Source organism: Pristis pectinata, chromosome 40 (genome assembly GCF_009764475.1).
Source record: "Pristis pectinata isolate sPriPec2 chromosome 40, sPriPec2.1.pri, whole genome shotgun sequence".
Taxonomy (NCBI): domain Eukaryota; kingdom Metazoa; phylum Chordata; class Chondrichthyes; order Rhinopristiformes; family Pristidae; genus Pristis; species Pristis pectinata.
The window spans coordinates 7,459,204-7,484,415 of record NC_067443.1 but is presented as its reverse complement, the minus strand read 5'-3'; the positions used below and the strand labels follow the sequence as shown (position 1 = coordinate 7,484,415).

The window sequence follows — 25,212 nt, the reverse complement described above, 5'->3', positions numbered from 1 at the left end:
TGTCCCACCTCACTTATTTTATCAAAACTCTTCAGTATTTTAAATATTAATGAATTAAATCATCAGCCTTCAGCTCTCCAGTGGAAATAATTCTAGTATCTCAGATATCAGTGCAGAAACAGCCCCTTCAGCACTCTGACATCAAGTACCCATCTATACTAATTCCATTTACCAGCACTTGTCCATAACGTTCTATACCTTGGCGGTTCAAGTGCATTCAGTGCAGAGCTCCCCCCAGCTGCTACTGTCACATTACATCGGTCTCTGCAAATCAATGCCCTGTCCCCATCAGCATCAGTTCCTGCTGGTGTAAGGTTTCTGGTCCTTCACAGTAAGGGACAGCGGATAATTTGCCCTTGGGAAGCAGAGCAAGAGTTGATGTGCGGAACAGGGAGCCAAAGGCAGGAGAGGCTGATGTCTTACATCTGGAGCCCAGGGTTACCGGGACCTACTGTGCACAGCAGGGAGTCTCAGGCCTCGCAGGTCTGCGTGGTTCGGTACCATGGTGGGCCAGTACACCTGCAGTGCAGTCCCCTTTCATTCACACAGCCTCCCACGATGACGTACCTGTGCCCAGGCTGACGGTGGTCCCCAGGTCATCCTCTCCCTTCTTCATGATGATGGCTGCCAGAATCTTGCGACCCAGCAGGGTGTGCTGGATGCGGGCGGTCAGATTGTTGAAGCACTGGTGGCTGAGCATGGCGATCTGGTCATGTATCGTTCCGCCAGACATAGGCAGCTGGAAAACAGCAGGGAGAATCACAGCATGCAGGGTGGAGGTCCGCTTGGGTATAAAATTAAACCCTGACACAACCCGAGCCGATACATCAGCCTGAAACCAATCACTGATCCTATACCTGACCAAGCATTTATGGAAAATACTGTTGCACATTCACCGACCTTAATCAATAGACCATGGAGACAAGCCCTTCGGCCCAACTGGTCCATGCAGACCCAGATCCCCATCTGAGCTGGTCCCACTTGTTTGTGTTTGGTCCATAAAAGACCGTAAGACATGGGAGCAGAATTGGGCCATTTGGCCCATCGAGTCTGCTCCACCTTTCGATCATGGCTGATTTATTTTATTTTCCCCTCTCAACCCCATTCTCCTGCCTTCTCCCCGTAACCTTTGACGCCCTTACTAATCAAGAACCTATCAACCTCTGCTTTAAATACACCCAATGACTTGGCCTCCACAGCCGTCTGTGGCAATGAATTCCACAGATTCACCGCCCTCTGGCTGAAGAAATTCCTCCTCATCTCTGTTCTAAAGGGACGCCCTTCCATTCTGAGGCTGTGCCCTCTGGTCCTAAACTCTCCCACTACTGGAAACATCCTCTCCAATGTCCACTCTATCCAGGCCTTTCAATGTTCAGTAGGTTTCAATGAGATCCCCCTTATCCTTCTAAACTCCAGCAAGTACAGGCTCAGAGTCATCAGAGCTGCTCTAACCCTTTCATCCCCAGGATCATTCTCATAAACCTCCTCTGGACCCTCTCCAACACCAACACATTCTTCCTTAGATATGGGACCCAAAACTGCTCAGAATACTCCAAATGTGGTCTGACCAACACCTTATAAAGCCTCAGCATTACATCCTTGCTTTTATATTCTAGTCCTCTGGAAATGAATGCTAGTGTTGCATTTGCCTTCCTTACTACCGACTCAACCTGCAAGTTAACCTTTAAGGAATCCTGCACTGGGACTCCCCAGTCCCTTTGCACCTCCGATTTCTGAATTCTCTCCCCATTTAGAAAATACTCTACACATTTATTGCCTCTACCAAAGTGCATGACCGTACACTTCCCTGCACTGTATTCCATCTGCCACTTCTTTGCCCATTCTCCCAACCTGTCCAAGTCCTTCTGCAGACTCCCTGCTTCCTCAGCACTACCTGCTCATAGCCTGTCTGATCCAACCAAGTAGATGCTACGGCCAAGAAAGCCCACCAGAGGGAGGCTAAAGAAATTTGGCATGACCCCCTTACACTCTGTGGGACTAATTACAGTGGACCACGAGTCTCAATGCACGGCCCAATAAACCACACGGTCCTGAGGTACCTACCTCGGAGGTGAATTCTCCCGTCCGTGCTGCCTTCTCGCCCTCGCCAATGAGAACGCGAAGCGCGGCGTCTGCCGCCTCCTGCTTCGCCTGCTTCTTGCTGCTCGAACTCACCGGAGGGAACCAGCGGCCCCCGACCTTCGCCTGGTACGTAAACCTGTGGCACAGTGAAGTGAGACATCTCTCAGCTCACTCGCAAGTGTGTAGAGCAAGATTAAGTGGCAAAACGCAGCCTGATCCACGTCTCCTCTCCGAACCTTGCAGTGAGATTTCACAGGTAACTCATACCAACAAACTACGAGTGACCCTCCCGTCATTTAAAAGGATGATGGCGATGGGGTCTGTCATTTCTGTGTACCCCTGGTAACCTTTCACCACCCTTATCACAAATCTACTTACCTCTGCCTGAAATATATTCAAAGATTCTTCTGTCACACTTTGAGGAAGAGCGTTTCAAAGATTCACAAACCTCAGAAAAACACTGGCCTCATCTTATGCTGTAAATGGGAGTCCCCTGCGCTCCCAGCTCTAGATTCTCCCACAAGAGGAAATGTTCTTTTCACATCCATGCTGTCAAAACCATTTCATGGGCTTCAATGAAGTCCTCACTCTGTCTTCTAAACTCTAGCAGATACAAACCAACCCTATCCAACCTTTCCTCATAAGGCAACCCAGTCCAGCTATCAGGCTTGTAAACCTTCTCAGAACTGCTTCCAATGCAGTGACATCCTGGTTTAAATAAGGAGATCAGCTCTGTGTACAGAACTCCAGATGTGGGGTTACCGGTGCCCTGTGCAACAGAAGCATCATCTCCCTACTTTGACAATTTTCTCTTTGCAATAAACAATAATATTCTGTAACCAATCCCAATTACTTGCTGTACTTGCATAGTAGCCATTTGTGAGTCATACACTGTGCACCCAGATCCCTCGGCACCTCAGTGCTCCAATCTCTCACCATTTCTTCAATTTACTGTATTCTTCTTTCTGACAAATGAACAATTTCACGTTTTCCCAAAATGTCCATTTGTCAGATCTTTGCTCCTGCCCTTAACCCAGTGTATGTACAAATGTTTCACTCCAAGTGCCTCTTCATGTGCAATATCACACAACACCATCAAGAATAAAGATCTGACAACTGTTAGGAATGATTGATCATGGCCTGACGTTTTGGCATTAGAACAGGTAGGCTGATAGAGGTCTTTTAAAATTATGAAGAGGGTCCAAGAGAATAAACACAAGAGGGATTTAAAAACTAGGCTGACAATTACTAATAGATCTGACAATCTAATTCAGGAGAAACTTCTGAAAATGGAATTAATCATCCTTTTCAGTGGCCGATGCAAATAGCACAAATCTGTTTAAGGATGACTGACAAGGCAAAGTGGAGGAGTGACTCACACTGGTTGAGGAATCTGGGATTAGGGGACGGAATTTGAGTCAGAACATTCAAAAGTGAAGTTCAGAAACACTTGCACACAGGGTGGGTGGTAAAAGTGTGGGACTCTCATCTGCAAATGGCAATGGATATTAAATCTGAAGATGAGAGTTTTTTGTCAATCAAAAGTGTCAGCAGGTGTGGGAGAAAATGGACGTTGGTGGAGCTGGTCACAGATCACACATGAAGCAGAGTGGTCTCATCCCGTTCCTCCGGAGAAGCTGGCTGAGGACATGAGAGGGAACAGGACAGAACGTGTTCGTGGGGTAACATGATGTAAGGTGGAATAGAGCTTGTGTGAATGAAGTGGTCTAGTTCAGTGCCATAAATCCCACGTAATGTGGGAGCCCTGGTTGAGTTAGTCTGAGAGTTAGGCTGGGATGATTGGAGAGCCTCAAGAACCTGCTGGAGTCAGTCAGTTGCTGGAACACAACACAGAATGCCTTACCACAGGGGAGACATGGTGTCATGACAACAACCTTTCCCTCAATGTCAACAAAATAAAAGAGCTGGTCATTGACTTCAGGAATGGGGGCGGTGTACATGCACCTGTCTACATCAATGGTGCTGAGGTCAAGAGGGTTGAGAGCTTCAAGTTCCTGGGAGTGAACATTACCAACAGCCTGTCCTGGTCAAATCACGTAGATGCCACAGCCAAGAAAGCTCACCAGCACCTCTACTTCCTCAGGGGGCTAAAGAAATTCGTTTTGTCCCCTTTGACTCTCACCAACTTTTACCAATGTACCACAGAAAGCATCCTATCTGGATGTATCACGGCTTGGTACAGCAACTGCTCTGCCCAGGACCGGAAGAAACTGCAGGGAGTTGTGGACACAGCCCAGCACGTCACAGAAACCAGCCTCCCCTCCATGGACTCTGTCTACACCTCTCGCTCTTGGTGAAGCAGCTGACATAATCAAAGACCCCACCCACTCTTCCATCGGGTAGAAGATACAGAAGCCTGAGGGCACGTACCACTAGACTTAAGGACAGCTTCTGCCCCACTGTGATAAGACTATTGAATGGTTCCCTTATACGATGAGATGGACTATGACCTCACGATCTACCTTGTTGTGACCTTGCGCCTTATTGCACTGCACTTTCTCTGTGGCTGTGACACTTTACTCTGTACTGTTATTATTTTTACCTGTACAACATCAATGCACTCCGTGCTAACCCAATGTAACTGCACTGTGTAATGAATTGACCTGTACGATCGGTTTGCAAGACAAGTTTTTCACTGTACCTTGGTACAAGTGACAATAATAAACCAATCCCAATACTACTGTCACCCCTTGTGGGGAAGGTGGATAACTGCTTGAGCCAGAGGAAAGTGAAGAGAGGCGTTCTGGACAGCTTTCACTCAGTCCTCCCACGACAGAGTGAGTGGCACTGCTCCAGTGACTCCAATTTGATCCTGACCTCTGGCGCTGAGGGTGTGAAGTTTGCACATTCTCCCTGTGACCACATAAGATTCCCCCAGGGTGCTCCCAGTTCCTCCCACATCCCAAACATGCGCTGGCTGGTAGGTTAATTGGCTGCTGTAAATTGCCCTTAGTGTATGTGGGTGCTGTTGAGTTAATGGACATGCGAGAGAGAATAGGTTACAGGGAAATAAATGGGGGTATGGAATTGCTCCAAGATCCAGCACAGACAATGGGCTGAATGGCCTCCTATAAGGAAACTGCGCTGCCTTAAACATCCATGAATCAAATGGGAAATGACTGCAACAGAAGAGGTGAACACAGACTACACATCCTTCAGTTCTGAACGTCTACCTCAACAATGATGAAATCAGATTCTATTGCTATTTCAACTAAAAATCAACCGGACACAGTCAGAATTTAGGGATGGGAGCAGAGAAACCTTCAGAAGTGCCTGTGTGATAAAAGGCTCCTCTCTGCAAGATTCCAACTGATCAGAGCTTAGGAATTAGAGTAAATGCAAAATCTACAGCTTAGCTGAAGAGCTTTAAATGGTAAGGGATGATCAATTTCTCCCCACACCTTCGTGGCAAGGTGATGATATATTCACAGAAATAGTAGCAAAAGCAGCTACAATTCCCAGCCACGCCAGGTGTTGAGCAAACAGCTTGGTCACAAGGCTAAATTAGTCACAGTGCCAAGTCAGGACAGCAACCCGCACACTAATGTCTTACGATACCAGCTCAAGTTGTTCTGCTCACTGGTGAGCAGAGCTGTGAGTGCTTTACCTTCAGTGTTATACAGCTTAGAATCCCCTCTACAGGCACAATCCAATTTTGGAAGGGCGGTTTCTATAATTACGCAGGGTGATTTGGAAGTGCAGAAATCTCAGTCACTTCACTGAAACCACAGGGAAACATTATCAAGTGCAAGTTATAGGCCGATGAGATATACTGGGACTGTAACGGGGTCTTCCATGGGATTGTGGAGGACTGGAGAAGGAGAGGTCGTTAGAACAGTGAAGATAAAGGGGATATTAAACAGATGTGGTCTAATTTTTATGGGATTTAAACAGCATACATAGAGAGAAGAGTCTTCCCTTGGCAGGTGTCAGTAAGCAAAGGACAAAGGTTTCAGAGATTTGGCAAGAGAACTACAGCAACGTGAGGAAAATGCAGCAAGATGTTAGGATTTGAAATGACTGCCCAAGAGGGAGGTGGAGGCATATTTAGCGGTAACCTTCAAAAGGAAGTTGGATAAGTACTTGAAGGAGAATTGGGCAACACGGTGGTGAAGTAATTGGCTCTGTGGCCTGCTAGCTCCAGTGACCCAGGTTTGATCCTGGTCTCAGGTGTTGTCTGGGTGGAGTTTGTGCATTCTCCCTGTGGCTGCACCAGTTTGCTCCGACTTCCTCCAACTTCCCGGAGACACGCTGGTGAGTTACTGGCCGTGGTAGATTACCCCTTATTGTGGGTGAGTTGGAAAAATCATCAAAGGGGAGTTAATGGGCATGTGTGAGAGGGAATAAGTTGCAGGAGGACACGCAGAGGGAAATGGGACGGATAGGGTTGCTCTGTCAGGAGCCAGCACGGATGTGATGGCCAAATGGCGTCACTGTGTGTCATTAAGTAGGTAAACAGCTATAGGAAAAGAGTAGAAGGGATGCAGGTTTAATGGACTCTCTTCTACAAAGAGCTAGCACATGTGATAGACAGAATGGTCCCACCCCATGTGATTCCCAGTTGAATACAAAGAGGACAGACAGGCTGTCTCAGAGACACAAAAAATTCTTCAGATGCTGGAATCTGGAGCAATACACAAAAAGTGCTGGAGGAACTCAGCAGGTCAGGCAGCATCCATGGAGGGAAATAAACAGTCGATGTTTCTGGCCGAGACCCTTCATCAGGACTGGAAAGGAAGCAGGCAGAAGCCAGAATAAGAAGGTGGTGGGGGAGGGGGAGGAGCACTCACAACCTACCAGATGCATGCCAGGGAAGTGAGATATAGGCTTACTATGCAATGCTCCACTGAGCATGGGTTGGCACCAGATGAAAGGGTTCAGCCATTTCTTCACAGCACAATTCAGCCTGTTGTTACAGTACAGGCTCCAGATGTGCTGGGAATCTGAACCACAACAGATAGAAGCGAAGGGAAGGGAAAAGATCAGTGGGGTGGGAGGGAAGAGAATGGGAACTTTCACTGGAACTGGAAAATAATACCGTGGAGGGGAAGAAATCAGCAGGATTTCAGTGTCCAATCACACCCCCATAACATGGGAATCATTGGCGACCCTTCCCCATCACTGAAGAGTTACCTGACTGGGCCCTGTGTTCCTTCCCATAGCCCTGCTATTATTTCAAGCACTCATCCATCTTCCTTTCTGAATTTAATACCAAATAGGCTTCCCCAGTCATCCTGTGTGCCAGAAGTGCCTGACATTATTGAACTGGAAAGAGTGCAGAAAGATCTTGCCAGGACTTGAGTTATAGGGAGAGGTTGGACAGGCTCGGACTTTATCCCTTAGAGTGTAGGAAACAGAGGTGATCTTATAGAGGTGTATAAAATCATGAGGGACGTAGATAGGGTGAATGCACAGTCTTTTTCCCAGGGTTGGGGAATCAAGAACTGATGGGTTTAAGGTGAGAGGGGAGAGTGTTAATAGGAACTTAAGGGGCAACTCCCAAGGGTGGTTATGTACGTGGAACGAGCTGCCAGAGGAAGTGGGTGAGGCAGGTACAGTAACAACTTTTAAAAGAGATTTGGACAGGTACATGGAGTGGAAACCTTTAGAAGGTTATGGGCCAAACACTGGCAGAGGGGACTAGCCTGGGTGGGGCACCTTGGTTGGCATGGACCAGTTGAGCCGAAGGGCCTGTTTCTGTGCTGTATAAGTGACTGAAGATTCACACTGGAGGGAGCAGGTTACACCAGCAGTTAACTGTCTCAAAGTAAATACAACAGAGGGAGGGGGGAAGGGGGAGAGAGAGCGAAAGAGATGCAGCCAAGTGATAGGAAGATAATGAGAAGGGGAGGAAAGGAGAGATGGAAACCAAATCAATTTGACTGGGCTGCAGGGAGACAGGGGGAGAAAACACCAACCTGGGGTCATGCGGTGGCCCCGACTGATCGATCATCTTGAGCTCTGCTGCGAACCCCTTCGAGCGGGCATACTCCAAAAGGCCGCCGATGGGGTTCTTGTTCAGGTAGGCGATGAGCTCGCCCAGGCCTGCCGCCTGGGCAGCGTCCAAGTCCATCGACGCCAGGGACGGAACGGGGCTCTGAGCAGCTGAATTCTCCATGTTCATGTCCGAGGGCTGTCAGGAGGAGGAGAGACTTTGTTACCAGTAAAACTGAAAGTACAGGGAGGTGCCGGGGAGGGAAGCCTGAAGCACAAACAAGCACGTGGAACAATGATCCTGATGGCACGTGGCAACAATATTGCTCAAAGGCATGCGTGAGCTACAATAAAGCAAAATAGAAATGCCAGAAATACTCAGATCAGAGTTAACGCTTCAGATTGCCGACCTTGCACTGGAATTAGAAGCAGGGAAATTTCCCCAAACATCTATCCCTCAACTAACATCATTGAAAGGTTATCTGGTTGCTGTCACACTGCAGATTGCGTGAGGTTGCTGTGCATAAACTGAGAGCATCTTCGACAATGACTGCACCTTGTGGTTGTGGAGCACTTCAGGACACGGAAGGGCAGTATATAACTGCAGACCTTTATTGTTGGACAGACAAGCAGATTGCTGGTTATTATGCACAAAAAGTGCTCAGTCAACCATGAGCATAAGGTGGCAACAAGTGCAGCAGTGTGTTGCAGGGAGACAGTCAGACACAGGCAAGGAGGAACACGTGTTCTCACACCGCAGGATGGATGACTGTGAAGTCAAGCAGGGGTCAAATGGATGGACAGACCTACAGGCAGACAGACAGGTAGGGAGACAGACAGACAGGCACACAGTCAGGTGATGGACAGGTAAACAGGCAGAAAGACTGGTAGTGGACATGCCACAGGCAGACAGATAAAGAAATTTAACTCAGACAAGTGCAAAGTGATACATTTTAATCCAGAGCAGGGCATGCACAGTGAATGTCAGGACCCTGAAGAGAGCTGTTGGGGTACAATTACATAGTCCCCTGAAAGTGGCAACACAGGTAGACAGAGAGGCAAGGGCAGCGTACGGCACGCTCGCCTTCATTGGCTGAGGCATTGAGTACAAGTGTTGGGATATCACGTTACTATTGTACAAACCAATGGTCATGCTGCACTTCTGGTGACCACACTACAGAAGGGATGTGAGTAAGACAGAGAGGGTGCAGCAAAGATTCACAACGATGTTGCTTGGATTGGAGGGCTTGAGCTATCAGGAGAGATCGGACAGGCTGGGTCTGTTTTCCCTGGAGCAAAGGAGGCCAAGAGGTGACATGATAGAGCTTTATGAAATTACAAGAGGCATAGATAGGGTAGGAAGCCAGAATCTGCTTCCTCGTAGGGGTGTATAGAACCAGAGGGCATCGGTTTAAGGTGAGAGGGAGGAGCTTTAAAGGGGATCCGAAGAATAAATTTTTCACACAAAGAGTAGTTGGTGTCTGGAATGAGGAGGTGGTGGAGGCAGGAACAGTAACAACATTTAAGAGCTACTTGAATGAGCACGGCATAGAAGGACGTGGAATTAATGCAGGCGTGGGATTAGTATAGATAGACATGCAGGTTAGCATAGATGAAGTGGGCCAAAGGGCCTGTTTCTATGCTGGACAACTCTATGTCATGCACAAACAGATGGACAGTGATACCACATAAATGGACAGAAAAGGCCTGACAAACATCGCTTGATGTTTCTGGCACCTTAATACTGCAACAGCCTTGTAAAATACCAGTGGGTGGGATGAATCATTTGAAATAATAGAGCCTCTCTGATTTCACTCATCTGTTCCACACACATCCTCCTCACCCTCTCTATCATCTACCTGATTAGAATCATTGATCCTACCATCACCAGGCAGGTCCACAGCTTACCCTGGATGGAAACTGAGGCGAGTTTCCCAGGAGGAGGAGGACAGCTGTCTTTGCTGCAAACATCTTGGCCAGCTTCTTGCTGTTCGCTGTGGCAGCTGGAAAGGTCTCATTCCCCAATTTAACCATGATGGTGAATCTACAGAGTAGGATTTAAAACAGAACAATAACGTGGGTGTCAAGCACAGCAGACTGAAATCAGAGACTACTGCTAAATGAGGACATACTAGAAATGCCTGATTTATTCATGTATCGAACGAACACAAGAGTAACTTTAACCCTGGGGATGCAAATATTCCATCCTGCATTTAGCTAAGACATTAATTAACCACCGTCCTAAGTTAAAAGTAGCTCTTCAGCCCCTCAAGATTTCACATCTCCACACGTCCTCATCTGTAAAGTGAAAAGCTCTTACAGAATTTATTAACGAGTAGCAAACTAGTACAACATCAACTTACTGGCTAATTCCTCACTGAAGGTTTTGCACGCTGGTCTCCAGCCTGCCTGAGATTCATGCTCTTCATTCAGGTAGTACAGAGGAAGAATATACCCCGAGGTACAGTAATGCTTGCACCATCCAAATTACCATCCTCACTGAGATGGTAAATGGGACCTGTCTGTCCAACAGGCGCAGGTAAACAAAAATCGCATAATCATTATTTCAAAGAGCAGGGGGATGTTTCTTCCTCTATCAATGCATCTAATCACATTGCTATTTGTGGGAGCTTGCTTTTGCTTTGTGAAAATTGGCACCCGTATTTTTTTGCACTTCAACAGAAATAACATCAAACAAGTTCTGAACTGCCTATAAAGCCTTTTGTCTTGCAGCAAAGATGGTGAAAGGAGCTGTGCAAATAACCCTTCTCTAAATAAGTACAGGCTCTGTCCCTCTCTCCATATTTTTTAATCAACCCGAAAACCACCGTGTGGTCAGCAGACCAACGGATCAATTACATTGACAACTTCTGATTTCTTCCACTGTTTTCCAATTTTTAAGTTGAGGGAACATAACAAGATACGATACCAGGGGTTTACTTGAACCTGAGTGAAGGAAGAGAAGCAGGAGTAGGCCATTCAGCCCCTTGTGCCTGTTCTCACATTCAACAAGATTGTGGTTGTTCTTTTAGGTCAGCACCACTTCCTCGCACTAACCCCATAAGATAAGATCTCTTTATTAGTCACATGTACGTTGAAACACACAGTGAAATGCATCTTTTGTGTAGAGTGTTCTGGGGGCAGCCCGCAACTGTCACCACACTTCCAGCGCCAACATAGCACGCCCACAACTTCCTAACCCGCACGCCTTTGGAATGTGGGAGGAAACCGGAGAACCCAAACATGAGAACGTACAAACTCCTTACAGACAGCGGCCGGAATTGAACCTGGGTTGCTGGCGCTGTAATAGCGTTATGCTAACCACTACACTACCATGCCCTTGATTCTTTTAATAACTAAACATCTCTCAATTTCTAACTAATTACATGCCAGCCCTGAGAGAGTTTAATGGGGTAAAGTGAAGGTCTAATCTTAACTATCCCTTTGCTCGGTATATCGCTGCTGGACATGGGAAAGGTTCCGTTTCCCGAAATTAAATCTCTTTACGATGAGCATAGTACATTACAGGAAAGGTTCTCTATTCGTAACTCGTGATTCTATGTACCTGGGGTCATGGGGAGGACCACTCTGCGAAACAAGCTGGAACTCGCAGGCATTGCCTGACTTCTGTGCGTACTCCATCAACATGCAGACGGGGTTCTTCCCTGCAGGCAGCGTGGGTTGAGACACAGTGCACGGTTCACTCTTCTCTTCACTTGGAACAGCTGGGCACTGGATGGGGTAGGGTCGGAGGAGGGAATGATTAAAACAAAATGTATCTTGTACATCTTAGAGTTGTTCAGTGGAACAATAATTCTAGCACAGAACCAGACAAACTGGTCTGTAGTTTACAGGTATCTGCGCCAGTCACTCCAACATATTAAGGATCTAATTAATCAGGATCACTTTTCAGACTCAGTAATCCCTTTTGTCAAGATCAGTCACAGCATGATGGTTACAAGCACCGACTGCCCAGTGAAGGAATAGTTACTGAATCACATTCCAGTGACACAGAATGGGCCAATCTCCATGCACTGAACCAACTTATTTAGAGGAAATAACCTCACTACAGGAAGGACGTCGAGGCTCTGGAGAGGGTGCAGAGAAGGTTTACAAGGATGCTGTCTGGATTAGAGGGCATGTGCTATCAGGAGAGACTGGACAAACTTGGGCTCTTTTCTCTGGAGCAGCGGAGGGGTAATCTGTTGGAAGTGTATAAAATTATGAGGGGCATAGATAGGGTGGACAATATCTTTTTCCCCTTATTGAGCGATCCAATACCAGAGGGCATGCATTTAAGGTGAGAGGGGGTAGGTTCAGCACAGACACTAGGGGTACGTTTTTTTCACTCAGAGAGTGGTTGATGCCTGGAATGCGTTGCCTGATAGGGTGGTGGAGGCAAATTCATTGGGGGCTTTTAAGAGGAGCTTGGATGGGCACATGAATGAGAGGAAAATGGAGGGATGTGGGCATTCTGTAGGTAGGAGGGATTAGCTATGGCAGCACAACATTGTGGGCCGAAGGGCCTGTTCTGTGCTGTACTGTTCTACGTTCTATGAAATAAGATTACCCCAGAGGAGGGCTGTTGAAGCAGATTGCACGCCTCTACAGTCGCCGGGTTACTCAGCAGGGTTTCAGCGCTGACCTCTGATACATGAGATGTACAACAGAAGCCCTGGGATTAAGTGGCCTGTGTGCTGCTGCCCAATGAGGACTCCTTAAATTACCAAGGGACAAGAAAGAATATGTAAAGGATGAACTTTTGCTCCTTACATGGAGCAAAACCCCCTTCCAATCAAGAACCTAGCAATCTCTGCCTTAAATACACCCAATGACTTGGCCTCCACAGCCCTCTGTGGCAACGAATTCCACAGATTCACCAACCTCTAGCTGAAGAAATTCATCCTCATCTCAGTTTTAAAGGTACGTCCCTTTATTCTGAGGCTGTGCCCTCAGATCCTAGTCTCTCCTACTGACGGAAACATCCTCCCCACGTCCACTCTATCCAGGCCTTTCAGTATCTAGCAGATTTCAATGAGATTCCCCCCCTCCATCGAGTACAGGCCCAGAGACACCAAACACTCATGTATTAAGCCTTTCAGCTTAAACTGTTTAGGAATCGGTAAAGCACAGGGGTAGGACATGCAGGGATTGTGGGTGGTGCTTTTATTCCCCAATAAGTGTCTTTGGAAAATGCTGCTGGATGACTTAGTTTGTGCAAATCCTCTGTATACATTCAACAGGGAGCTGAACTGTTCCCTGACTGGGTTAGAGATTGCAACATGTGGAACACAAATGTTTTTACAGATAACACATGCTCTACAGGATCTCCTGGATTGGATTCGTTGCCTGAGTGCACTGGAGAGGAAGTTTTTGAGATTTTTTTTCCCAGTACTGGCCCTGTAGTTTTTTTGCCTCTCCTATGGGATTACGACTGGAGAAAGTGAGAGGGTGTGAGTACAGCACACAGGTTGGAACAGGAGAAGGTTTTAAGTGTAAAGGTCTGCTGAAACTTGATAGACCAGCTGGACTTCCCCTGCCATCACTTACACATGGGCTTAACTGTTGATAAAAATGCTGCACTGGAATGAAAGTTCATTTGTGGAAGACTTTAGTTTCTGTTTTGAGATGTCATCTCCTTTGGATTTGCAACAATAATCTGCAAATTAATCAATGGCTGTGAGTCAAGGAAATTACAAAGAGGAAACTCTGAAAATAGCCACAGGAATTTCCCTGTTGCTACTGATACAAAGATTTCTAAAGCCTGCTACCAGAACACTAGTTCAAGTAGTGTCCAAGAGACTTTTAAAAACTTTCCGAAGCCAGTGAGCAGGCAGACCTAGTGTTTAGCCTGCATCGCCTCAGGGCATCACACCAACCTCCAATGCCGCCAAAGGTTCCTGTTGTGGTGAAGAAGGAGGAAGCTCAATGTCTTCACCGAGCATCTCCTTCAGCAGCACCTTCAGAGCATTGGTTGCTGCATCTTTCTTTGCGGTCTTCTTGCTATTGGCTTCAGCTGGGGGGAACCTCCTACCGCCGATGGCAGCCTGCATCCTGAATCTTCGGTGCGGAGGGAAAAGAGGAGACAGTTAGCAAAGTGAAGCAGCAATTACACAGTGCATGCCAAAGTGCCACATAGCCAATGAAGTGCTGGCAAGACACGATGGATGGGATATCATCATATGCTGTGCACATCCGAAGAGAACCTACAATCTACCTGGCAGCTGATGCTGCAGGGTCTGTGCTCTCGTGAAACCAACACGAGATGGAGAAACTAAAGGTTCCTTGCCAACAGCACACCAGTCACCATTCTAAACACCACCAAAATACCACGAGTAATCCGGCAGTCCATCAGGGGCTTTGGAGGCTTCCTTCATCAGTTGCTCATGGAATATGTATTCCCAGCATTTTCTCTCCAGCATTTTTAAATTCATTCCCAGGTCTTGGATGCAGGAATTTATTGTCAATCCCAAGTTCCCTGAACTGTGTATTGCAGGATCACTGCACAGGACAGTTAAGTGTCAAACCCATTGATGGATCTGGATTCACGTCAGCCAAATCAAACGTGACAGATTTGCTTCCTTTGAAGGACATTGAAGAACCAGACAGGTTTTACAAAACTGTAACGTCACAGTCACTATTACTGATTCTAGCTTGATAATTCCTGATGGATTTCATTGCTGAAATGATGGGATTCAAACTCATGGATTAATAGTCCAGGCCTTTGGATTCTGGTCCAATAATTTACCATCTGTTTCTCCACATTATGTTTTCAGGGGCAGGCGATTAGAAAACAATTAATTTTTGCTCAGTGAATTGATGCCCAAGTTATTCCAAATCATGGTTCCAAATTCTTGCCACTTCCTGAACCAAGACACTCTCTCATAGAATGGTGATCCGGGAACACGCCGGCTCTGATCTACAGCTCCCTAACCACTAAACGTAAATGCCATTAAGGCTTGTGAAGACCTGAGAGATTAACCACACAGCAGATCTTTCCCACTAGACACACAGCTGTTCTGAAAGCCAGAGGCTCAGGATGGCTTAACCATATTTGCCTTAAAATTTACAAGGGAATTTCTTTAAGCAAGTCAATTCAGATGTGCTCCAAGTATTAGGTAAAACGTTTGAAGCTCTCCCATTGCTTCAGTGTCATGGCAAGTCACACAACGAAAAACATTGCCAATTGGTGTAATTTTTGGGAACAATGAGAATTTAGAGGTATGTTGAAATGCAAATTAAACTAGGCGGAGGTGTATCCTTTCAAAGCAAGACCTGGATTAACAAAAAAAATGTTTCTTGCTAATTCACTCTGACTTTAGAAGTATATACCCTGTGCATTCATGCAGCCTTTAGTAAGACTGACAATCTAACACTCATTAACAACAAACTATGAACAATTCCATGCTGTGCCCTCCAGCGAGAAAGCTGAATTGCAGCACGCCCAAGCTCCTTGTAAACATCTGGAATCCTCTCCCCTAACAAAACTGTGGACGTTGGGGGTGAAATAAGCCTTTTAAGCCTTAAGTAGATTGATCTCTGTTGGTTAAAGTTATCAAGGGATGCAGAGTAAAGATTGGTTGCTACAAATAATCATTCATGAATGATGGAACAGGCTGGGAGGGAAAGAAAGTCATCTCACCAGATGCTGCACGTGTAAATTCCAAGGGCTAACTTAATCACGGTGTGAAGAATTCGACAAGGTAGAGAATCTTCTGGTCTGGGGCGTAATGCTCCCCAGAAGGAAGCATAATTAAGAGCTGAGGATGATGTTAAGACACACAGCTACCAATAAAGGACAAGAAAATAAAAGAGATTTTGAACCCTTTTCCCCAAAATGTTGCTGAAGTTGGGTATCAATGGAACATTTAAAAAGCTCAGTTTGACAAAATAATTCTAAGAAAGGATTCAGGGCTTCTCCCCACAGATGCTGCCTGACCTGCTGAGTCTTTCCAGCATTTTCAGATTGGGTATGGACACTGGTAGAAATGGAAGCAAGGTAAATTAAGCTGTTAGATATAAAGTGTAACAAACCAACTGAATGAACAGCCTCTTGCTGTTCCTCTGCTAAACCGCACCGACGTAGCCATTTCCGTGTGAGCTACTTTACCAAGGGCAGCATCCAGTCATTTGCAATTATCCAACCACGTGCTTGGTCCACTCCCAAACCCCACCCTCGAATCGATTGAAAGGAAATCAGGCAGAAGCTCATGTTGCCTCCTTAACCTGGGGCAGTTAGGTCCTGTCATACTCGAGCTCTAAAGCATCTCGCAATCCAGACCATGAATGTTTTATGTGGTTCATCTACCCAAAGGAAGTCAGGCATCATTACTGTCAACATACCCAATGAAGGTTATTTTTATATAAGGGTTCTCTTACCGTGGGTCATGGGACGGGCCTGTCTGAGCAAGAAGGATGAATTCACACTGCAGTGCCGAGCCCTGTGAGTATTCCATGAGGCCGCTAACTGGATTCTTGGCTAAGCACGCACGAAGCCTGTCCGTCGGCGAAAGCACCGGGTGTTGGTCGCTGCTGGGTTTGCCCGCCAACACGCCCTGCGGGAGACCTACCACCTCACCAGCCACACTCACGCGGTTAATGATGTTCAGGTCGTCGGGGATATCGTCGGATGCCCACTGGCAGTTGCCCCCGGTGTTATCGTAGTAGTTCGGCCCGCTGTGGTTGACCTTATTAGCCTCTATGACTTTGTTATCAAGTATCAACGGCTCAGCGGGTAACATGGGCTGCGTATTGTTTTCTTCCTTCTTGGGGGCAACGGGTTGGCCATTCCCGATACTGCTCTCCTCGTGGACTTTGACTTCTGCTTGTGTAACATCGCTCTCACGTGGAATTGCTATGGGAATGGCATCCACAGCTCCAATTATGGCCGTGCCCACCTCGTGCACCTTCCTCTTCCTCAGCAGAACTTCCTTCTTTCGATCAGAAAGTGTCCAAATGGGTGGGAAGGCAGTCTCCTTGTAGAGATCACCTTGATTTTCCAACATGTGGAGGGTGGGATTGACCTGCCGGGCTGACTTCAACCCGATATTCTTGGCAATCTCCAGGGCTGTGGCTTTGCTCTTCTCCAAGAGGAAGTGGAAGATTTTGTCCCTGTTGCTCTCGCTGTCCTCCATGCTGGATTGCTCAGTCACACTGCCCTCAGAGCTGTCTTCGTCTTCAGATGCCTGCTTCTCCTCCTTCACCGAGAGCGTTACGGCTCTGCCCTCGGGAGCTGAACACTGGCTTTCAGACTTTGCAATGACCTCAGTGGCTTCAGTGAGGTGCCACAGCGGGGGTGAAGTTCCCTCCTTTCTCACACGTTTCTCCTCTAGTAGCCTGTATAGGAATTGGTTGATTGTTTTTTTTGGAAGGCCAAGTTGCTTGGCTATTTTACGGGCCGGTACGCTCTCCCCTAGTTTAAGCTTTCCCAAAATGCAGACTACGTCTTGCTGACCGCCTCCACTAAGGGAGATATTACAGAAGTTGGAAAACAGTTGATTTAGTTCCTTGTCTGACCCCGAGCTCTTGGTCCCTTTCTGGGTCGGGGCAGCAGGGGTATGGGGATAAGCAACTGGCTGCTGGCAGACTCTACTGTAGTTCCAGTGTTTGGGTCTTGGCGGGGAACTGTAAGCGGCTGGGTGAAAGTCTCGCTGCCTCTGCTGGTACGACGCCTGGTGCCTGTAGGGCTGCTGAAGCACAAAGGCAGGTGCCTGCACAACCTGCCCGGTGAGGAACCGAATCTGCTGGCTTCGGAATTGATCGATTGCCGTTCCTTGACCCACAGGAATAAGTGCTGGTTGAATGTAGTTGGACTGTTCGTGGGGGTGGTTGTAACGGTTATACTGGTGAGAACTGTTCGTTTTACCTCTTCGTGCTCTTCTATCACCACCACTACCTCTGCTCATGCTCTTAATTAAGAGCCTTGGGGTGTGCCTTGGTCAGGTAGAACCAGATTAGCCCAATTGATCAGATCCCTTGCACGTACCTTTAAATGAGAAAAGATTTTGGTTAAAGTCACAAAACAGATCAAGAGCACTGAACAGGTCCACATAAGCTACATAACAAATATTGACAAGCACAATACGAAGACACCATCCTGAAGGGCTCTACGTCCTAGTCTGTGTCAAATTGTTTGATTTCATCTGGAATGTTTGACAAATATGCTGAAATGGTCTTCATCTACCCCCCCCAACATCTTGCTCCTCCCACCCTCAAAACACTCATGTGGTGAAACTTCTTGGGATGTTCACCTTAAAGGGGAGTGAGTGTTAAAGTTAATTCCTGGGCATCAAGTTCCCAGGTGTCAACATCTCAGAGCATCTGTCCTGGGCCCACCACATTGATGCAATCACGAAGAAGGCACGCCAGCGGCTCTACTTCATTGGGAGTTTGATGAGATTTGGTACGTCACCAAAGACTCTTGCAAATTTCTATAGATGTGCGGTGGAGAGCATTCTGACTGGTTGCATCACAGCCTGGGATGAAGGCTCCAATGCACAGGATCTCAAGAGGCTGCAGAGGGTCATAGACTCAGCCAGCTCCATCATGGGCACAACCCTCCCCACCATTCAGGACATCTTCAAGAAGCAGTGCCTCAAGAAGACAGCATCCGTCATTAAGGACCCTCACCATCTGGGTTATGCCCTCTTCTCATTACTACCATCAGGGAGGAGGTACAGGAGCCCGAAGATCCAAACTCAATGATTCAAGAATAGCTTCTTCCCCTCCGCCATCAGATTTCTGAACGGTCCATGAACACTACCTCATTATTTCTTTTTTTTGCACTAGTTATTTTTGTAATTTACAGATTTTGTGTCTTTGCACTGTACTCCTGCCGCAAAACAACAAATTTCACCTCAGGTGTCAGTGATAATAAAACTGATTCTGGTTGTTAGACACCCAGCAGAAGAAGCGGGAGAAATCAGACAGGATTCCCACTCTCAATGGCTTGTTCCAACATGAGCATTAGGAGCTTGAACAAGACTAGAAAAAGGCTTTGTCACCTGTCTACACTCACGGACAAAGAAATGCCCTGGACACCATAGCTCTGTGAAAGCAAATTTGCAGAGCACACAACTGGAGAGCTACACTGCAATCACAGCCTCTAACGATCCACTTGCTCCTTGCCAACAGTGAACGGGACACCACACAGCAGCAGAGGTTATGCTGTTGGCACAACTGCCCTGCGTAAATATCTAAAATACTAACAGCAGGGTGATGAGAGAGCTCAGACCCATCAAGACCTTCCCATCCAAATCCAGCATAATTAACTCACCTTAATGAGGGGCCAATTTTTCACCTGCTCCAGAAAACTGCTTCCAAATCCTAAAGGAGTTCAACAGCACCTTACTACTCGTCGCCCCAGAAAACTCAGTGCTCAGCCTCAATAATTAGGGAAGTCCCTCGTATATGGTTGTAAGCTACAAGCAGCCTGGGGAAAAACTCGCCAGCACACTGCAAATGATTAATGTGCAGAATCTACAGACTCAAAGCAACATCACAGGGAAGCAATTATCAACTTACAATAGCCAGAAGGTGCAGACCTGATGGAAGCTTTAACTGTGGAATTACACTGAAATTCCAGCATGGACACAGGCCACTCAGTCCAAGCCATTTCTCCCATGGATGAACAATGTGCTGTGGGTGACATTATCACCTCCATGGCCACTTCAGATTAAGAGGCTTCCAATAGCATTGCCAGCCTGAATTTCACCAATCACGAAAGGTAGAAGCAGCACAAGGCACAGACCCTGCCTCATGCTGAGCCTCTGAACAGGCCTTTGGCTGAAATTGCAAAGCATGAAAGCCTTGGAATTTGCTCAAGCCCGCCTGCTCTCACCAGTGTCAAAGCACTGAAAGCATCTTCTGACGTCACTCGGAGCTGGTTAACTGAAGCCAGGTTTCAAGGACGAACTAATGATCATAATACACTGCACAAACATGGATGGGTCTGCCAACATGAAACACATGCAATTAAAATGCAGGCAAGTCCAAAACAGTAAAACCTCGGAGTAAAACACAACCACTAAATGACAAAATTATCTTGATTATTAGCTCAAGTATCTAAAGACAAAGAATCCATTTTAGGAAAAACCTCATGGCTCAGATTTTTGAAAATATCAATTTTTGAAAATGCTATTTCTTTTTACACAAGACAATATTTTCCAAATACACCTTTTCAATCCTGGAAAGATGAAGAAGATCAATACTGGAGGCTCCTGCAGTGGTAAATGCAAGAGTTTTGTTCCAGGAAAGATGAGAAGGTAGGACTAGGGAGGGGAGCACAGGCAGAAAAGGTACAATCTGTGTGACCTGAGGTGGGAAAATCAAGTGTACAATTATGGGAGGGTTTATTGGAGTGGGACACCCAGGGATGAAATCAGGGATCATCCAGAACTCTGCTTCTCCTATCTTAATCTGCACAGTCCTGCTCCCTCGACACTCCTGTGCTTTGCTCATGCTTTTCCAAATCTCTCCGCTGCATCCTGCCTCTCTGCCTCTATAACCTCCTCTTGCCCAAAATCCTCCGATATCTATGCTCCACTATTATTGGTCCCAAGCTATATTTTCACCACTCCTCCATTGGTGCATGTCCTCAATTGCCTGGGCCTTATTTCTTCCCAAAACTTCACCACATGTGTATCTTCCTTTTCTCTTTTAAGACATACCTTAAAACCTACTTCTTTGAGTAAGCCTTTGAGCACTTGCCCTGATGTGGCCTGGCATCAAGTTTTTGGCTCACAGTGTTATATTAAATGCATTTGACTAAGGCTGGTGTCCAGAGGGCGAGGCGAGTGGAGATGGAATAACCTGCAGCTCAGATAAACCAGCTGTCAAAAAGGAAGACAGAAAGAAGGGAACCTGGAGTCAGCAGATTTAGAGAACCAGGATCCTTGAAAGTAGCTGGTGCACAATTACATTTTAATTAAGAATATGCACTGAAAATCTGCAGCTTTAATTACCTTTCTTCACTGCCTTTGCCCCTCCAGAGAACAAAACAATTAAAGAACTCGAAAAACTAATCACCACGACAAAGCCCTATCAGAGCTGGAATCGGCCGACTTTTGGGTCAGGTAACTGGGATGCAGTGGCAGCAGGAATACCAGGGTCAAATGTCGGCTTAAGCATGCAGCACCATGTTCCACCGATCCATGGATGGCATCCACTATTAAAATGGGAATCAACTTATAGTCCATCAAGAAGGAACTGCAGGGAATTTAAAAACTGTTGTTTATGAGTAAATCGTTGCTGAGCGTCCTTGTGAACCTCCTGTAAATACTGAAAGGATAATTCAACCAAACTACTTCCAGGTTCTAATAATTCTGGAAAGGAGTGCTGCACACCCCAGTAGTTATTTATTTAAACACGAAGTTCTGACTTACATGGGCCTGTACTTAAATCACAAGTGTTGACTCTACTAGAAACGTAGTTTCATCTAGCTGCAATGTCATGCAGGCACCACAGGTTCTCTGCTGGGTGATCGTCATGCTGCCAACCGTGAGCAGTGGATTCACAGGATGCATTTGTGGGAAGGGAGGTCAGAACTGTCATAGCTACAGTCACCCAAAAACCTAAAGAGGAATTCAGGGGAAATCTATCTGTTGTGTGGTGAGAATGTGAAATGTGCTACCACAGGGCATGGATGAGACAAGTACAAGAAATGCATTTAAGGAAAAGCAAGGGAACACTTCAAGGGAAAAGCAAGGGAACAAGTGAACCACTAAAACTTTGGAAAGAAAACATTGATATGAAATGATAACTGTTTCTTTCTCTACAGATTTTGCCTAGTAAATGTCATTGTTATTTCAGATTTCTGATCATATGTGAAGGAGAAAGGTGGAGAAAGGTTTCTCGGAATGGAGGCCGGTGACTAGTAGTGTACCGCAGGAGTCGGTATTGGGACACTTGTTATTCATTAGTTATATAAATGATTTGGATGCGAATGCACAAGGCTTGATCAGTAAGTTTGCGGATGAAACGAACACTTTGTTTTGGTCACCCTGTTATAGTAAAGATGTGGTTAAACTGGAAAGAGTGCAGAGAAGATTTACGAGGATGTCGCCAGGACAAGAGAGCCTGAATTACAGGGAGAGGTTGGCCAGGCGAGGTTATTCCTTGGAACGTACAAGAATGATGGGCGATCTTATAGAAGTGTTTAAAATTATGAGAGGCATAGATAAAGTGGATGGTGACAGTCATGTCCCTAGGGTAGGGGAGTCCAAAACTAGGGAGCATAGGTTTGGGGTGAGAGGGGAAAGGTTTAAAAGGGACTTGAGGGGCAACTTTTTCCATGCAGAGGGCGTTGAGTATATGGAACGAGCTGTCAGAGGAAGTGGGAGAGACAGGAACAACGGTATCATTTAAGAAGTACTTGGATAGGTACATGGAGGGGCAGGGCTTAGAGCGATATAGGCCAAACACAGGAAATTGGGACTGGCTGGGGGGGGCACTGTGGTTGGCATGGACTGGTTGGGCCAAAGGGTCTGCATCTATGCTGTATTGCTCTATGAATCTAAGTATATGAATACACAGTTCAATAAAGAAGATTAGGATAAGATTCACATGGAACAGAAATATTTACAGATGGTTGGACTGAAAAGCCCGAGTCCGTGCTGTAAATTCCAAGATTCACCAAAGGATGATTTACAAAAAAGCCCAGCTTAAAAGAGATCTTCCACTTCCTGGTCCAACTATTTTTGACTCATTGCTGTCAGCACAAAGCCAAGAGGTTGATGTAAAAGCAGCTTGTATATTAGTACCAACACAGAGCAGCAAAAGGATTTGTATTCGCACATATTTAGCAAAACTAATCTGGGGGAAAAAACACCTCAGAAAGTTAGCTGAATTAATTAATAAATGAGATATGACACACTAATTCAACCAGTTAAACAATTTCTCAGAAGTAAACACCCACCTTAGGAAGCCCAGGCGCAATCTCAGTCAAATAGGTATTTCTAAAAGGGCACCACCCTTATCCACAGCAGGACTGCTGATGGAGTGAGTGCGTGCTTTGGAGAGTAGCTCTGACTAGCTGGAAAACCACAGGAAGAGTTTCACAGCAAAATTCAAGCTTCCTGATCAGGAAGTCAGTTAAATGGCTGTATCGGGGCAAGGAAGATTCAGATTTAGTCAGGTTAATTATCACCAGGAAATGGCCGATGTACAAAGACGTTATACCCAGATTCTCAGTATGGTTCACACTGTTTAAGAAAATGTTACTCGCAAAGTCTAAATGAAACAATTTTGGCTAAAAGAATCTTATCTTAAACAGAGTCCACTGTACTTCCTGGGCCCCGATACAGCCTTTAAACGTTGCTTTGAGAAGGCTTAAGTTTCAGTTTTGATTCCAGTTGGAACTGCCTGCTAGCGAGAAGCAACTTGCAATCCCTATTGAAATTTATGGGGCCTGCTCTAACACGCAATGTAAACGGCAGAGGCTCCACCTTCCAGGGACCTGAGTTAGTTTCACTTTCTGTTTCTCGAAAAAGGATAACCCGACAGTTTACACTTTCATCAAGTATTGCAATGTTGTCTCTGGGATTTCAGCATCTTGCAGTGGTGGTTCCAAAATTTTGTGTGTCCACTTTAATTGTATCCGAACCCAAACAGACAATTGCCCTTTGACCTTTTAAACCTGGGCCTGATTATGGAGGTCAATTCTGGTTCTGTCACCAGCAGGGGACACAATTGGACTTCATAAAATTAAGGATAGCGAGATTGGCTAGCAGAACCTCTCCCAATCTGATCATTGACTGGACGTTGCAACATGAAAGGGAAACAGAAAGGCTTACAAAATTTTTTCCACTATACAAAATTGAAAACAGGCAACAAGCTGCTGTACATGAGCATCTGAGGACATAAATGGATGCCACGTCTGACTCAACGCCATCTTCAGTTTGCTCCATGATGACATGCAAGTCGTGATCCTAAGCAACAGGTCCATTGAATATCCAATCAGTGCAGACTGGGGTCAAGCAAGGCATCACTCTTTATAATCAACCTCAGAACATGGAACAGTACAGCACAAGAACAGGCTCTTCGGCCCACAATGTCTGTGCCAACCATGATGCCAATTTCAACTGTACATCTGCTTGCACTTGGTCTACATCCCTCAATTTTCTGCCTGTTCACGTGCCTGTCTAAACATCTCTTAAACCTTGACGCATCCGCAACAATCTCCCCACTGTACTCCTTACTGGATTTATTGCGAGTATGTTACATTTATGATCTATAGTTGTGGATTCATAGAACAATACAGCACAATACAGGCCCTTCGGCCCACCATGTTGTGCCGACCTTTAAACCTCGTCTCAGACTATCTAACCCCTTCCTCCCACATACCCCTCTATTTCAAATTCCTCCATACGCTTATCTAGTAATCTCTTGAATTTGACCAACGTACCTGCCTCCACCACCACCCCAGGCAGCGCATTCCATGCCCCAACCACTCTCTGGGTAAAAAACCTTCCTCTGATATCTCCCTTGAACTTCCAACCCATTACTTTAAAGCCATGCCCTCTTGTATTGAGCATTGATGCCCTGGGAAAGAGGCACTGGCTGTCCACTCTATCTATTCCTCTTAATATTTTGTACACCTCTATCATGTCTCCTCTCATCCTCCTTCTCTCCAAAGAGTAAAGCCCTAGCTCCCTTAGTCTCTCCTCATAATCCATACTCTCTAAACCAGGCAGCATCCTGGTAAATCTCCTCTGCACCCTTTCCAACGCTTCCACATCCTTCCTATAATGAAGTGACCAGAACTGGACACAGTACTCTAAGTGTGGTCTAACCAGAGTTTTGTAGAACTGCATCATTACTTTGCGGCTCTTAAACTCGATCCCACGACTTATAAATGCTAACATCCCATAAGCTTTCTTAACTACCCTATCCACCTGTGAGGCAACTTTCAGTGATCTGTGGATATTGACCCCCAGATCCCTCTGCTCCTCCACACTCCCCAGAATCCTGCCATTAACTTTATACTCTGCCTTGGAGTTTGTCCTTCCAAAGTGTACCACCTCACTCTTCTCCGGATTGAACTCCATCTGCTACTTCTCAGCCCAGCTCTGCATCCTATCAATGTCCCTCTGCAATCTTCGACAATCCTCCACACTATCCACAACACCACTCCTCTGGTCATTTTCTTTGCCTACCATGCTTCTAACAGGTCATCCC

General features: G+C 46.2%; 1 protein-coding gene across 3 annotated transcripts in view; it reads right to left on the bottom strand.

The window, feature by feature from the left end:
- Positions 1-25,212, bottom strand: part of adar (adenosine deaminase RNA specific) — a 70,001-nt gene that overhangs the window by 19,503 nt on the left and 25,286 nt on the right. For 2 of the 3 annotated variants that reach the window (XM_052045970.1, XM_052045969.1), the window contains exons 2-8: positions 16,417-18,022; positions 13,917-14,097; positions 11,603-11,769; positions 9,946-10,081; positions 8,022-8,236; positions 2,065-2,218; positions 568-739 (exon numbers count right to left, since the gene is read on the bottom strand). In XM_052045970.1, the coding sequence (XP_051901930.1) occupies positions 568-739; positions 2,065-2,218; positions 8,022-8,236; positions 9,946-10,081; positions 11,603-11,769; positions 13,917-14,097; positions 16,417-17,942 (2,551 nt within the window). In that variant the 5' untranslated portion in view covers positions 17,943-18,022. Of the gene's footprint in view, positions 1-567; positions 740-2,064; positions 2,219-8,021; positions 8,237-9,945; positions 10,082-11,602; positions 11,770-13,916; positions 14,098-16,416; positions 18,023-22,951; positions 23,406-25,212 lie in introns of those variants that run through there. The other variant, XM_052045971.1, reaches the window with a different exon arrangement.